Source organism: Vidua macroura, chromosome 9, assembly GCF_024509145.1.
Source record: "Vidua macroura isolate BioBank_ID:100142 chromosome 9, ASM2450914v1, whole genome shotgun sequence".
NCBI classification, from domain to species: domain Eukaryota; kingdom Metazoa; phylum Chordata; class Aves; order Passeriformes; family Viduidae; genus Vidua; species Vidua macroura.
Genome location: NC_071579.1, coordinates 22,744,592 through 22,760,361, shown reverse-complemented (window position 1 = coordinate 22,760,361; position 15,770 = coordinate 22,744,592). Strand labels below are relative to the sequence as shown.

The window sequence follows — 15,770 nt, the reverse complement described above, 5'->3', positions numbered from 1 at the left end:
TCACCCACTGCACCCACATCCCCATTTCTGCTCCGCACCTCTCCGTGCCACACTGCAGCATGGCCAGGCATGAGTGGGCACCCCTGTCTTGGCTCTGCAGCTTGTCCAAGCCTGTGGGAGAGAAGCTGCCAGATGGGAGCTGTTGGGTTAACCCCAGTGGGTGGGCAGCTTTCTCAGGAGACTTGAAGCTGCAGAAAGTTCTTTTTTTTCTTCTAAATGTGGGACACAAGGCTGTCTTTTGTCCCAATTACTGCAGCCAGGGTCTGCAGGCCCCATCAGGTAGGGGTTTGTTGAAATACCTGGATGCTCAGGAGCCATGGCCCAATGGGCAGGGCAGCAATGCTGTACCAGGACCCAGCATCTTTGGAGTCAAGCTGGGACATCCCGTCTGTGCAAGCTGCCCCACCCCTTACCCTTCTGCCAGGTTCCTGCTAGGGTAGAGCTGTGGCAGCTCTGCCTTGTCTCGCCTTTTCTGGCTGACCTGAGGGATGGTATGCAGGTGGGTGGGAGGGCAAGAGGGGATATAACAAGTAATGGCCCCAAGTGTGGAAACAGTGTTAATAAAGTGTATTTCACTTTTAATTTTGGCATATAATGTAATGATCTTTTTTAAGGCCCTATCATATTATCTGCATGACTAGATTATTGAGTCTTCATCATCTCCAGATAAATTTATGACCAGGATGATGTTTGGAATTTATTATCAGTCAATAGAGCTCAATACTGTAACAAGGCGTGTAATAAGATATACATATTTAATGATCCGGAGTAAAACAGCCCTGCTAATGGGCAGGATGAGACGGAGGCTGGAGCGTTAATTTCCATCCCCTGCCCCTTTCCAAGGGAGCCTGCACCATTCAGATGGGATGCAGCCCCAGGGTCCTGTGTGTTGCCTGAGGTCAGGAGCAGGGACTGGCTCGAGGGGGATACAGAAAAGCACAGCCCTCATGCTGCTGTGGCTGTGAGCACGTGGCTGCTGCACGTATGCAGTCGTGCGAAGGCACATGTACCGCCCGTCCCTGCAGAGATGTGCAGCTCTGTCTCACACAGCTCACGACTCTCTTACATGGCTTTGCAGGTCTGGCTGACATCCCTGCCTGTGCCAGGTACTGTCACACATCCACTTTGCAGGTGGCTCTATCCAGCCCAGCAGTCTGGGCAAGCCTTGCACAAAGCTACTACTCCAGCAGCTCCTGAGACGGCTGGAAAACCCACAGAGTACTTTTTATGTTCCAGGGGCAAGCCTGAAATCTTGCCTCTGGGACAGTGCAGGGCTCTCTGGCTCAACAAGGGGAGCAGAGATGGATGCACTCTGTCCACACCACATGAGGACATCTCTGGCCCAGCAAAGCCCTTGGTGGGGACACAGTCCCATGCGGCTTCACAGAGTCCCCCACACTCCAGCTCACCTGGCTGTCTCCCTGACAGGAGATCAGACAGCACCAGAGCGGGCACAGCCCAGGGAGGTAGCAGTCTGTGTGTCCAAGCACCCTGGCCCTGTGTGCAGCTGCCCACAGACTGTCATGTTGAACAGGGGGCCATCTCCTTTGCCAGGTTATATTTTGAACTGCGAGTGCTGATTTTTCCAGCCTTTTGGGATGTTATTAAATTACTTTCCAAGGACTTTTAATAAGCACTTTTGATACCTTTGAAGCGTGCAGCTTTGTGGGAAGATTACAGTCCCGCATCCATCTCGCTGGGAGAGAAACAATGGCAGCAGGGCTGGTGTTTGATCTCTCCTCCAGAAGGCGAGAGAGGGTTTGGGTTAGACAAAGAGGTGAGCTGCTGATTTAGAGCTAATGTTTAAAAATAGGTAGGTCTCCCTCCAAGATAGAGAGACCTGCCCTCCTCTGTGTAATCGCCTGCCTCTGCCTCGCCGGACTTGCAGAAACACAGCTCGCTTTATTTGAAGGCTTCGAGTGCAGCATCGCAGTTTGATTCTTACTCCTTTTAAAGCTATAACTAGGCCATCTGACCAAGCTTTAAAGAGCAGGAGAACTTTCCATTAGGACTTGCGACACACTCTTGGCAGCAGTGGAATTGCATTCTTGCCTTTTATTTCCTTTCTCTGACATCTCATGTCACTCAGGCAGGAGAAACTCAGCTTTATAAACTCACTCATCTCTACCTTGAAATTTCTCCCTAATTAGGGTCCCAATCCCAGTGAAGGGACTGGATGTCAGGAGCTGGATGTGGAACAGAGCCAACAGCAGTGGTGGAGGTCAAACCAAACTGCTCCCTGCAGCCCAGCGACCACCCTGCCCCAGCAGCATCAGTCAGGGGCAGGGAGACAGCATCTCCCATGTCTGTGCCCACAGCTCCCACACAGGAGAAACAGAGCCACCATCCCTGCCATGCCAAGCATCTGCGTGTCTGGCCCCCGTGCTGCCTCAGGCAGGGACCATCAGATGAGTTACAACACCACGAGCACCCAGCTCCGCCAGGCATGCCTTCACTGCAGGGAGAAAAGGTGTCAAGGGAGCCGAATTCCCTTTATCTGTGGATAACTACTGCTGCCTTTAACAGCCTGGAATAAACTAGCCATAAATATCATGATCATAAGTGCTTAGATATGGCAACTTTACAATGAACAGAGGTTTTAACCTTCCCTGCGGAGGCTATCCAGCTCTACATCACTGACTGCTTCCATTCAGCTGCACGGCCAAAGACAAGCTCTTGATGAGCTGCTCAGAGCAGCTGCACCAGCTACTGGCCACCTCTCAGCCCAGTCTAACTCCAGTCTTTACCCCAGTTTTGGGGTAGGACCTCCCTCCTGCTTTCAGGGCCAGACAAGAGTCCTGCTGCCCTCTCCCCCCTGACAGCATTCTTTCCTCCTCTAAGGAATCACCAGCATTGGAGACCTTTACTGGGCTCCTCTGGGGCTTCATCTTCCATCCTCATTCCCACCCACAAGGAGGGTCTGAGCCACCAACTTCTGCAGCAACTTGTCACCATCACCTTGTCCCTGAGCCAGGCCAGGGGTCCTGTATCAGCAAGAAGGCAGTTTGCATCCTCCCTGCACCTTGCCAGTGCCCTGCCGTGACTTTATTTTGCATGGCGACTTTGAGGGGAGCTGTAAAACACTCAGACGAGTTAAATAATACACGACAGTGTACGGTATAAATTACAGGAAGCCAGCGGTGGAGCGACATTGTATGCTGAATAAATTAAAGGCTGCGTGACTTACAGGCAGGATTGATCTGCCGAGCATTTTGTTTAGTGACGTGCTTGTCATAAGGGAGAGCTAATTACAGGCGTGGAGGCGCTCAGCTCCGGCGCTGGGGAGCACAGAGCAAACTGGGCCCACCAATGTCAGCGGGGTCCCTGCACTTCCAGGATTTGCTCTTTCTGAGGCCAGCCTCATGCCAGGCCCCGTTAGCTGGATGCCTGCTGTTTTCCCAGGGCCATCCAGCACTGTCACAGCCCGGGAAAAGCACTGTGCTGCCACAGGGAGCTGCCACAATCTGGAAGTGGGTGTGCTGGTGTGGGGGACACAGGCAGCTGGTGGCTCTGGGGTCTGCCCTGGGCAAGGGCTGGTGTTGGGGCTGCCTCAGCAGCTTAAGGGAAATGGACATATTCTATCCTGAGCCCAGTCTTAATGGAGCAGAGCCATATAGGAGTGCATCCTTTGCTCCTGTGGCATTACTGAGCCCAGCGCTGCTCACAAGGCGACACAGGGATTTCACCGCTCTGGGGTACCCAGGGCTGGCTGAGCAGCAAAGCTGAGAGCTGCGGGGGCTGATTTGGGGACTGAAGAGTGCAAAAAGGGAAGCACAATTCCGAAATTAGGTGGGGATGCTGTAATAGCAGGATGCTGCCATGAGCCACCAAAGGAGGGGGCAGTCTTCTTCAGATCACAGTTTGGACTGGATAATTTTAGGGAAGATGTGCTTTACCCACAAGGTTGTGGGAGACTGCTGAGAGGCTTGGATTCAGCTGGGTGACTTTAACCACCAAACTTGGGGCTGAGTTTGGAGGCTTGTCCTGCTGGGCTTCGGAGCAGGGATGGCTCCTGTGCCAGGAAGTCTGTCCCCGTTGCCTGCACAGCTGAGCCATGCCGTGCAGGCCGTGGGCAGCCCTCGAGGTCACGGCAGAGGCTCTGCCATGGGGCTGGTGGAACGGGGACCTCCCTGGCCTGCCACAAGGGCGCCGGTGGCTGGAGACCGTGCTCCGGAGCGGGCCGGCCATCGGGATGTGCTCCCCTCCGGCTCGGCCGGCTCGGCGGTTGTCTGTCACTCGGTGGGATTATGAGTAGTGAGTGTAATGCATCGGCGTATGAATAGGGTTGTCTGGCTGATGGTGATGTATCGTTTTTCATTACTGCCTCTCAAGCCCTCCCTGCTTCACGTGTGGAAATTCTATTTATTCCCTAATTTGTAAAAATTCCCTCCTTATCTGATACCAATCAGGGAGGGGTAATTGGCTCTCCAGGGCTAGCGGCTGGGGTCCTGATGAAGAGATATGTGTGTCTGCTCTGGCTGTCCAGGCACCCTGCCCTGCTGCACCAGCGACACGGGCCACAATTAATAATGATTTGCAAATGGCAGACAAGCAATAACGCAGAAAGATGTCCAGCCAGCCTCCTGCCCGCCCCTTAATTTCCTTCTGTAATATAAATGGCACGGGAACGAAAATCCAGCGCTATAAATTCTAAAATTAGTTATTCACCGTAATAAATGGTTCCCTTTTTGGTGCACTGTTCTCCCCATCCTTCTCCCCTGACCCCCCCCCACTTCCTCCTCCCCTCCCAGCCCCCTTGCCTGCTACCTACTTCATTTGAGTCCTAATATGCAAATGCTGTAATTTAACGGGATGGTGAAGTTGATTTTCATGTTAACTTAATTACTTTGATTTATGAAGGGCTGGGATGTAGACACAGCTCCATCCTTGCCCACCTCCCACCCTCACCCCTCTGCAGTCCTGCTGACCCGCTGCCTCTCTTTCTTCCCTTGGCTCAGTCCTCTTTTCCTCCACTTCCCAAGTTTAGTGTTTTATTAGCTGCCTTTAAGTGGACATAAGTCCTCGCGACAATCGCATGATGCGGAGGACAAATTCCCCGTCCTGCCTTGTTTAATCGTGCCTGGATAATGGATGTATAATTGACTCATTTGAATGCTTTTGCCTACAGGAGTGCAGAGCATTAAATGTTTGATTGCCTTAATTTCCAAACAGATCATTATCCCCTTCTTACCCGCTCTTAATAAACACTTTATGAGGATTTTTTTTGTAAAGGAAAAAAATCTCCACTCCTCGTACTTCTCTGAAGTGATAAACTCTAATTAAGTCTAATATTTAAAAATATGGTAATGGTGACTTGTTTGAATAAGTGGCCTGCATTTCCATAATTTCATTATTACGTAAAACACGCTAATTATTTGAAGTGTGCTTATTACTAAAAGAGAAATCTCCTTCTAATAAAGATGAAATTGGCTTTTTTCCCTGTATTGCTGTGCACGCCGCTCCCCTTCTCTCCTGGACGGTGAGTGGCCACAGCCAGGAGCAGGGTGATGGCAGCATTCACTTTGTTTGCTCAGGGAAGGCTGCCAGTCAGGGGATGCTGGATATGCAGGAATAGGCACAGAAGCTGAAGGACAAGCTGAGGTCTCTGTACACCCTGGGTCACCCTTGGTCCCAGCAACATTGGTGCCCTTTGGGCTCACGAGCTCCAGGAGTTGTTGGGAACATTGCAAGCTCAGCCCCTGCTGCCCATTCCCTCCAGCAGGGATGCCCCTGCTGTCATGGTTTGCCCTAATGGCATCACCTGTGCCAGGCTATCCAGCAGCCTGTGGGGCTGGAAGGTGTCTCAGCAGCTGGGTGTCTTGCAGTGCAGAGGCCTCAGCCACACAGGTCTGCCCTGGGAGGGGGCCAGCATGGTGGGTGCGTGATGGGAAGAGTGGTTCCCAGTGCAGAGGATGGGAGGAAGCATCCTGTCTCCCACAGGGTGACAGTGGCCAGCCTGGGTGGCAGAAAGAAAGTGCCCAAGGCAGCAGGTTGATGGTCAAGACTGGTCCCCTTTTGCTGCTCTTCCTACTGACCTGGGAACTGCCAGAGATGGGCCCTCCCTGCTCCAGTGTCCCTGCTGGGATAAACTGGATTTGGAGGTCTTGCTGACCCCAGTGTGCAGGGAGTGGGACAGGCATCATGTCCCTCTGGGACAGACACAGGTTGAGGGAGGATGAGTATGAATTGTGTCCAACCCCTCTTCAGAGCCTGTGCGGGCGCTCTGTGGCGGGGCAGGCAGGGAGGCACTGGGATGAAGTCAATATAAAACTAATTTTCTTTTCTTCATGAAGAAATGAGGTGTGTGGCAGTAACGTAATTGCAGATAATGAGGTAAGTTATTCTTAATATTCTGCACGTCGCTGTCAGCTCCACCTAATATACCTGCCGGCTGTGCGGGACACACACAGCCCCTTGCCCCATGCACAGGATTATGAGGCCATTAATTTGGGAGCAGCTCGGCAGGACCATCCCTGGCATCCCTGTGGATCCCTGGGAGCTGGGAGCACTTGGTTCTGACATGTCCTTGTCACCACTATGGTGGGCGTCCTGGTGTCCCCACCTTGCCCAGCATGTCATGGTGGGGATGGATTCAGATCAGACACAAACTCCCCCTAGCTCCAGTGTGGACACGGTGAGTGACACAAGAGCCTGGCTCTGTGTGCTGGGAAAATGCTGTCACTCCCTGCCCCGACAGTGACATTCCTGCTCACAGGGAGCAGCAGCACAGCGCACTGGGGGGACACAGCACCCAGTGCTCCCATTCATGATTGCTGGGGACACCAGCAGCAGTGCCAGACTTTGTGAGATCTCTGAGGTCCATACAGCTGCCGCAGCTCACAAGGCCACCTGCTGTCACCCAGGGGCGGCAGTGGGGAGGCTCCCGGTGGCGGTGGCCGGGTGGGCCTGTTTCCACTTTGCAGGGAGCTGTTATACAAAGGCAGCAGTGATATTATTCATTAACAGTAATCTGCCATTAGAACATTGACAAATGGCCCCTCGGCGCCTGAGCATCAGTTCTGGTACAGCCCATAAAGCATGGGGACAGTTTAAATATGGACCTGCTCAGCTCGGGCTGGGGGTGATCCGTCTTCCCGGCCATAGCACAGGTGCAGTGGGGTTGCCTCCAAATGAGCACGTTTGGGGGGGCCCTGCAGTCCCTGACCACCCACAGCCCACCGGGGCAGCTGCTGGGATGGAAAAGCGCTCTCCTTGCTCCGGAAGCGTCTCGGCCCAGTGCACGGCAGTTGCAGCAGCGCTCAGCCCCCTGAGCCCCCGTGGTGGAGGTGTCTGTGTGGTTCGATCCTGTGGGAGAGGTGGGAGAAATGCTGGCAGGGCAGCACACATAGCCCCTACCCTTCTCCCCAGTGCCTGGGCTGGGTGTGGAGGTGATGCTGCTCCTGGCAGCCCGATCCAGCAGCACAGACTCCTGCTGATGGAATCCTTGAGCTCATGCTGGGTTCACAGCAGTGCTGCCGTGCAGTGGCTGGTGGGAGGGCACACACCAGGCAGTCAGCCCAGTGCCATGGGCTGGGGGTTTTCTGCCTCCATCTCAGCAGAGGAGTGCAATGGGAATGTCTGTGCCCCTCCAAGAACAAGGCAGCCATTGATGCTGAACGACCACAAACTCCAGCCTAAACTTAGGAGAGCGTTCTGCTGCCCCATGCGCATGCATGTGTCAATGTCCTTGGCTGTCACTGCAGTGAGAGCTTGGCAGGACATGGAGAGGGCTGAAATGAGGGTGTCGGCCCAGTGTGATGTCATAGTGGGCAATGCTGAAACACACGGGGCAGGAGTGTTAAAACCTGGTGGGCTAAGCCAGCCAGGGTGACTGGAGGCTGGGGTGTCACATTACCCCACACTGCACTGGCAGCTGGACCAAAGGAGAGTCCTGGAGGTAACCAGCCCCAGAACCCAGCACCTCAGGGCAAGCTCAACCCCAGCCGTCCTGGGCCGCTGCATGGGGACATGGGGCGATGCTTGGAAGCAGCATAGCAAGGTGAGGGGCAGGGAGGCAGGGCAGAGCCACTGCTCTGTTTGCATGATAACCCCGGGCTCACCCCTGTGCACACACCGCACAACACCCCTAAATCAATTGCATCTTATTATTACAATATCAATATACAATATTCCTACAATAACACCATTGATTTTCTACTCAGAGGCTGCACCTAAGTCTGTTTTAAAGAGGAGGGAGTTAATAGTGCCCTCATTAAAAATCTATAGATTACCCCCCACCCCAAAAAAAAGAAAAAGCAGTTTATATTCATTAGGGCTATTGAATATAAAGTAATATGTTTGTGTAGGACATTGGAGTAATGTGATAATCCGTCCGCATATCAGGGAGAAATCCACTTAGCAACCCTGTCAGCTTGACAAGAAAAATGTGCCCATAAAGTCGGGAATACATTGAGGGAGTGAGCGGGAGGAGAGCGGGGGTGTGTGTGCATGTGTGCGCCTGTGCAGAGCCATGCTGCCCATCAGCGTGGGACCACCTTCACCCCATCACCCTGCTCAGCCCTGGGACACAGGTGGGCACCCCTCAGGCCTCTGGAGGTGTCTGGGGCTGGGACACGCAAAGGATGCCAGGATGGGGATCAAGCTGGGGGCTCCGCAACCTGCCAGTCTCCCCGGCCCCAGGTAGGGTCACCAGATGGGACAGGTTGGTGGGTGCCAGCCTGGGTGCTGGGGCAGCACCGCCACAGCCATGTGCCCCCCAGGGAGAGCTGGGCTGGGTGGGGGCTACAGGGTGGGCAGGGCTGCCTGTGTCCTCCTGCCAGCCTCAGACTCTGCTTGTCCCCTGCCCCGTGGTCACCTTTGCGATGGATTAAGCACTGAAAAGCAGCAGAGCAATCCCGGTCGCGCTCTCTTGGGCTGTCAATTGCCATTTTTGTAATAGAAATTCCTTTCACAAGGTAACGACGGCCAGATTTAGAGGATTTCATATTGTTAATAATTCCCCAAACAGCCATCTGACTGTGTTGTTTTAAAAGCCGCTTAGTTTTTTGCTTTGGAGTTTATGAAAATCTCCCACTCTAATATCCCGAGAGCCAGCCTATAATTGTGTTATTAAATCAATCGGAGCGGATTACATTGTAAAATCAATAGATGGCTGTAATTGCATATTAGAAAGTTGTTCTGCTGTTGTTGATTTTTTTTTACATGGATAATTATAATAAGCGTGTTTACCTTAGCGCTGATTTGGAATGAGTCTCACTAAATGATGTATGACGAGCTTGGCACGCTCGCTGCCAGGGGCTGTGGCATCATTTGGGACAGCAAGGACAGCACTGGCAGCATGGGCGTGTGGGTGGCATTGACCCAACAGGGTCCCACCAGTTTTGCAGGGTGACAGCTCAGAGTTCAGGGTGTCTCCCAGCGCTGGCACCTGGCAACAGAGCACACTGGGATTTTGGGGAGGCAAATGATGGGGTGCAGGAAGCAGACAGGTGGGTTACAGATGGTATCCCCAGGGACCAGCTTGGGAGTCCCAGGACATGCCATGGGGTCTCGCTGCCTGTCTGGCAGCTGCCCAGATCTCTGTGCAGTTCCCCCTCACCAATATGAAGCAACAGTCAAGTCCCAGTGCCAGGGCAATGCTGCAGGCTGTTAGGTTGGCAGTGGGACACCTGGGACTGTGCTTTCACATCCAAACTGCTCACTTGCCACCCACCTGCCACAGCTCCAGGATTTGCTTTGCTGTTACTTTTTGGGGGTACCAGGCCAGGGCTGGCTGGGTGGGGGTACTTTGGCCACAGACAGTTGAACTCCTCTTACCTCCGTTTCAAGCCACTGTTACCCTGTTAGATCCCACTGGCATCTGGCTCCAAGGGCTGATAGTTTTCCAAGGGGCTCAGTTGTCTGGGGGATGAGATGGAGCAGGTGATCCTAAGGACAGTGAGGGGATTGCTTGAGTGGGAACAAGTGACAGCAGCGGGAGCCGGCATTGTGGCTTGGCTGGGCAGGACACCTGTCACCTCCAGGGGCCTTATGCAGCAATCAGTGTCACCTTGGGCAGCAGAGAGGACAAAGGCACAGAGAGATGGGCTCACCTCTGCTCCCACACCAGCCAGTGGGCTGGGGACCCCCCTCCTTTTTTGGGTTGTCCTCATGTCCAGCTGCTGTCCCCTGTCTGGCACACGAGTGACAGGAAGGAGTGCCATGAGAGGGTCTTGGGGGACACTCCAGAGGCTCGTGGCACTGATGGGGACGTTACCTCTTTCACTGCCAACCATCAGCTGGGAGGGTCCCTGGCAGCTCATGGCAGCCCCTTGGGGAGCTGTGCATGGGGAAAATCCTGAACCTCCAGCAGACACTGCGGAACAGGCGATGGCTTTGCCAGCGGGTCACCGGGCACAGCAGGGCTGGGCAGTGCTGCTGGTCTGGCAGGGAGCATCCAGGAGGCCAGGCAGCCCCATCCCTGCAGGCAGATGCCTGGCAGCAGGACAGTGCTGCCCGGCTGCGGGGGGCCCTCAATCCGGCACGCGGCACTGTCAGCAGGCAGCCTGCTGTCTCCTAGACAGTGAAATATGGCCACAATTAGCCCGGATACAGTTCAATTATGATAAACAGCGTTTGCACCCTTTAAGCTGTGATTAAAAGGCCTCCTCCCGTTGATAGAGAGACCTAATTTCACATTATTATCGCTGTAGCTTGATTATAAAGCACTCCCTGGATTTACAGTTGGGAGATGGATGTGGAGGCTTCTTTATCATTTACACATCAGTAATGATGCAGCCTTCCCTCCACCACAACATCCATCCAGCAGCAGCAGGGAGAGGGGGGCCTTGCCTGCACCCCCCTCCCGGGGCACCCTCTCCCCGTGTCAGCCAGGCCCCGCTGCCACACGCAAGTGGGCAAAGTCACCCTTACGGTAACAGCTTGATAAATGGGCGGGCGGTAATGAAATGGAGACATCAAGGCGTGGGGCGAGGAAGAAAGAGTGGTAATCGGAACGAGTGGAGCTGTCCCGAAACGGAGGGGAGCGGGAAGAAGGATCGCCTCTGCGCCGTGTGCTGTCAAGGGAGAAATTACACATTTACTCTTGCTTTTTCTTAAGGAGACGGCCCTCATAGATCAAAACATGGATTTACAAGCCAATTTTCAACATGAAATATAGACACTAGGAATCAATTTAAGCCCAGCTTCTATTTTAGCAAACGGTGCCTGAGTTTAGTCCCAGGTAAATAACACCAGAGCCTTCCCCTTTCCCATCTTGCTGCTCTGCCACGGCCCAGCACCAGGAGTGGCTATGGCTTGCCATCCCAGCCACCTGCCACTTGTCAAACTCTGGTCTGTGAGCATAGGGAGGCACCACAGGCAGGCTCTGGTAGGGACATGGATGACCCCTGACCTTCAGGTCCAGGGCATGGATCCATCTCAGCTCAGCATTGGGTCATACTGGGATGCAGGTGGCCAGTGCTGGGACTGGGAACTCTGCAATCACACACATCACTGCAAGGTCCTTGGAACAGAGTACCTGGACCGGTGAGGACACAGGCCCAGCATGAGATTCGGAACTTGCTCCAGCACTTCTTGTTTGGATCATGCCTCTAACCCAGTATCTCTGTGCTTTCCTCTTAGATGACTGCAAGAACATTGCCAACATCATGAAGACACTGGCCCATAGAGGCTTCATCTTCAAGCAGACCTCCAAACCTTTTTGATCCCCGAGGCAAGCCAGGCAAGGGCTGCATGCGCCCGGTGCCGGCGAGGCGGGGAGGACGGGCTCCAGCATTAAAAAAACCCCGGCAACCGAGGCCAGAGGAACCGACACAAAAAAAATCTCAATTTCAGCTGTTAACTCCAGTAGAGGTTGTATATATGGGAAGGCAAATCTGTGTAGACCTGATGTGACTCCCTCTCTGGGCTGCTCCGGACATTATGCCATGCTAGCGGACAGCCGCGTAGGGCGCTTGCACCACATTTTAGACTTGTAGTTCGTTTTTTTCTTTGGCTCCTGATTTCCGTCCCTCCCTCCATATCCCACCCTGTTCTCCCTCTCCCACCCCGTAGCCAGAGCATCCCCCATCTCCACCCTGGCATGGGCCATACCCACCTTCCCTTCTTCTTTCTCTTCTCTGGTTTTATGTTTTCAGGCCTCGACGGCTGCTGCAGCGATGCCGGTGTGTGCCTGCACTCGGGCAGCACTCACGGAGGCTCAGTGTCGAGACGGCCCCTCGCCCTCCCCGCCAGCTCCCCCCGCCTCTCCCCTGAGCGCCTTTTCCCCTTTTTGAGTCAACACTAACCCCTCTCTGACTCCTGTATGTGACAAACGCGATCCGTCTCTTTATGTTCAAGGTGAAGTGCCTGTATTCTCCGCTGCAGAGCCCCTGGCAGCCCCACCGTGGGCTGCAGGGTCCCGGAGGGCTCCCTTCAGTGAGGCAGGGGCCCAGCGGACAGGCGGGCGGCAGGAGGGAGGTGACAGTGTCCGCATGGAGCCCCGTCCCGTCCCCGTTCCGTCTGCTTGTGCCTCTTGCGGGGCTGGGTGGGATGCCCAGCCCTGCCTCGTCCCTGCCGATCAATTCCAGCTCCATGGGGGACAGGCCCGCCACAGCACCGTGTCCGTGTCCGGTGGTGGACGTGCCAGCGCGCGCTGGCCCCCGGCCCACAGGTACCTGAGCAGGGGAGCTGCAAATTGCCCCAGGCCCCTGAGCGTGCTCCCCACCAACCTCCCTCGGTTCCGAGCTGAGGCTCAGCCCCCCACGTGCTGTGCCCCTCACAGGTCCCCGCGGACGCTCAGCAGCAGCTGGCTTGTTGCCTGAGAGAGTTGCCGAGCACATCCCCTCCGGCTGGGTGGGCTCCCGGCTGGCCAGGGCGGTTGGGGGGAGCCGTGGGGCGGGCTGAGGGCGCACGTCCTCTCAGTGTCACCCAGCCCCAGGGCCCTGCTGAATGGAGCCCTCGTCCGGGCACTGACCTGCAGGGAGGCTGCAGCCCCAGGCCCGTGCATGCATGGCCTGGAGCGAAGCCGGTGACGGCAGCCAGAAGGGCAATACAGGCACTGAACTTGGCGGTACATGACTGCATGGTGTGTGGTGTTCCAGTTAAACCAACCGATAATGCAACCCCAGCATTTTCATTGTCTAGTTATTCCAATCCTTGCTGTAAATGTGCCACATGAATAAAGTTTGGGGGTAAAGGAGCCCGGGCTGTGCCCATGCATGTGCAAGTTTGTATGGGGGGCAGAGTTAGGGGAGTGCCACCTGGATATGTGGGAGTAGAGTGCTCCTTGGGGTATGGCAGATCCATGCTCCCCATGTTTTGGCTGTGAAAGGGCAGTCAAAGTTCCCTGCTGCTGGGAGCACTGCCCCACACTCCAGCATGGGCACTGTGGGTGGGCACCAGCCCCACCACCACCTCGGGTTTGCCTGTACCCCAAGGCAGCTCTGCCCTGAGGATCCCACCAGTCCATCACAGCTGGGCCTTATTCATGGGTGCACCTCCTGCAGTTTTCTGCCCAGGACAGGGTGACAGCCACCACTACATCCCACTGGCACCTGTCACTCCACCCTGTAGCCTGGCACACCGTACCCACACAGCTGCCACTGCATTTGGAGCATCTTGGCTACAGAATGGAACCAGTGTGGCTCTGCTGGGCCCTGGGGCACCTGCTCTGCCCCACAACTGCAACGCTGTGGGATGCAGGAGCCATACCCAGCTGTGCAGGAACCACCACTGCATCCGGGTGCCCAAGGAACCTGCCCTGTGCCAGAGTGCCACTGGGCGACAGGGATGCAAGTATCCAGCTAGCACTGAGTGGGCAGCTCCCAGAGGGCAGGGGCAGTCCAGCCCACTTGCTCCATGCAAAGGTCACAGGGGTTTTACCAGTTCCATCTGTGCAGCCCCTGATCAGCTTTATTGACCCTTTTTCGATGGGAGTCGTCTAATTAGCTTTTTATGAAAACTAAGAACTTGGCCTTTGCCCTCTACTCCTGCAGGCGAGAATGTGACTCAGAGAACATTGTCACGGTGGATCGATGATGGAAGGCAGGTGTAGGGGACACAGGGTGGGCAGGTGGACATCAGCCCAGAGCAGGGCACACAGCCAGGGCCACCAGTGCCCACAGTGGGCAGCACATAAGCCCAGGATCCCATTGCGATGCCTCAGCCCCTCCCACCACAGACTGAAGCCTTGGTCAGGGCAGCAGGAGGATGAACTCTACTGACAGTCAGTGCTGGGGACAACACAAGTGTTTCCAGCAGGGGCAGCCCCTTACGAAGGTAAGGCAGCACTTGCAGGTGCTGGGCACGCAAGAGTTACTGGAAGAGAGCAACTACACAAGGGCTGGGCACGTGGGATGCTGGAAGGAGCTCTCCAGCCTGGTGTGGGCAGCACAGGAGCAGCCTGGCTCAGGACATGGTAGCCTCAAAGGCAGCAGGGGCTGCAGCAACTCCAGCTGTCACCTGATGACTGAGGCAGATGGGCTCCCAACAGGGTTAGTGGCACCCAGCCTGCCTGGGATGGGGGTGAGACAGCTCCATGCACCAGGGCTAGTGGTCACAGGGCAGCCATGGGTGGCTTGGGGCAGACTTGCACATCCCTGGGGCAGCTCTCCAGCACCTGCTACAAGTGCCTGGAGATTGCACTGCTCCAGAGGTCAGACAGGGTCAGGACTATGGCACTGGGCAGGAGATAGCTCCCACTTTTCTCTGGAGCACTGCAGTGTTTGCCCCAGCAAGGCCCCTGTCCTGTCCCATGGCTGCAAGCTGTCCCTAGGGCCTCCAGGACAGCCAGCACTGCTCCTGCACCTCCTCATCCTCACCCTGCACAGAGTGCTCGTGGCTTCTTCACCCTCTTGATGGAGAAGGAGCTGGAGGCCAACTCCCTTCAATTTCTCTGCTCCAAAAGGGAGACAGTAAAGAAGAAAAACCCCAGGAACAGCAGGTGGAAGCACTTGGGTTGTGGCAAATACATCCACCTGTCTCGGAGCTAGCCCCAGGGCTTCAGCAGCACTCCCGGCAGTGCCAAATGGACTACGCTGCCTGGCTGAAGGCAGAGCCAGGTCTTTGCATGACAGGAGGGACAGAGCTAATCCAGCAGTGACAAGGGCACCCCCACACGGGATGTTACCTTCCTGACATGAACATGGCTTGAGAATGGTCAGGAGGAAGGGAGCTCTGCAAGAACTCGGTGGCCCCAGGAGCCCTGACCAAGCAAGCCAGCATGCACCAAGCCCTAAGGAGTAGGACACTCAGAGAGGGGCAGAACAGCTCTGTGCTATGGGCAGCTGTGCCAGGGAGGTTTGACATGGGACAGGGCAGAGCCTGGAAATGCTCCTCTGCCATCCAGACCTGCTGTGATGTGGCCCAGGAGTAGATCAGGAGGCTGACAGAAAACCAGGGCTCCTTAAAAAACCTACCCCTTTTCTGGGCAGTGCACTCCAATACGCCCAAACGAGGCTGGCAAGTTCCAGGGAACTCCCCTTCACAGAGAAGGTTCACCCAGCCCTAGGAAAGCAAGGGCCATTGCCGCCAGGGGGGACATTCCCCAGCCCCAGCACTGCAGTGAGACTGTGCCAGGTGCCACACGGACCCTCTGCCCACAGCCATGGCAGGGTCAGCACCCAGAGCTGGGCTGTGTGTGTGGGATGCCCCAGACACAGCACAGCTACCAGGTACCGTGTGCTGGCTGCTGCAGGGACACGAGGTGCCAGAGCCCCAGGTCCCCACGGCACAAGGCACCGCAGGCAGTGGCACAGGCCAGCGCTGCACTGGCACAGTGACTGCAGTCTGGTGCCTGCTGTGCCCAGCCCCACAGCCCTCTCCTGTTC

General features: G+C 55.5%; 1 protein-coding gene across 3 annotated transcripts in view; it reads left to right on the top strand.

Annotated features, from left to right (window-relative positions):
- Positions 1-13,141, top strand: part of ERI3 (ERI1 exoribonuclease family member 3) — a 130,056-nt gene extending 116,915 nt beyond the window's left edge. For all 3 annotated transcript variants that reach the window (XM_053985603.1, XM_053985604.1, XM_053985602.1), the window contains exon 8: positions 11,584-13,141. In XM_053985603.1, coding sequence (XP_053841578.1) covers positions 11,584-11,666 — 83 coding nt within the window. In that variant the 3' untranslated portion in view covers positions 11,667-13,141. The remainder of the gene's footprint in view (positions 1-11,583) is intronic.
- Positions 13,142-15,770: the final 2,629 nt, after the last annotated feature.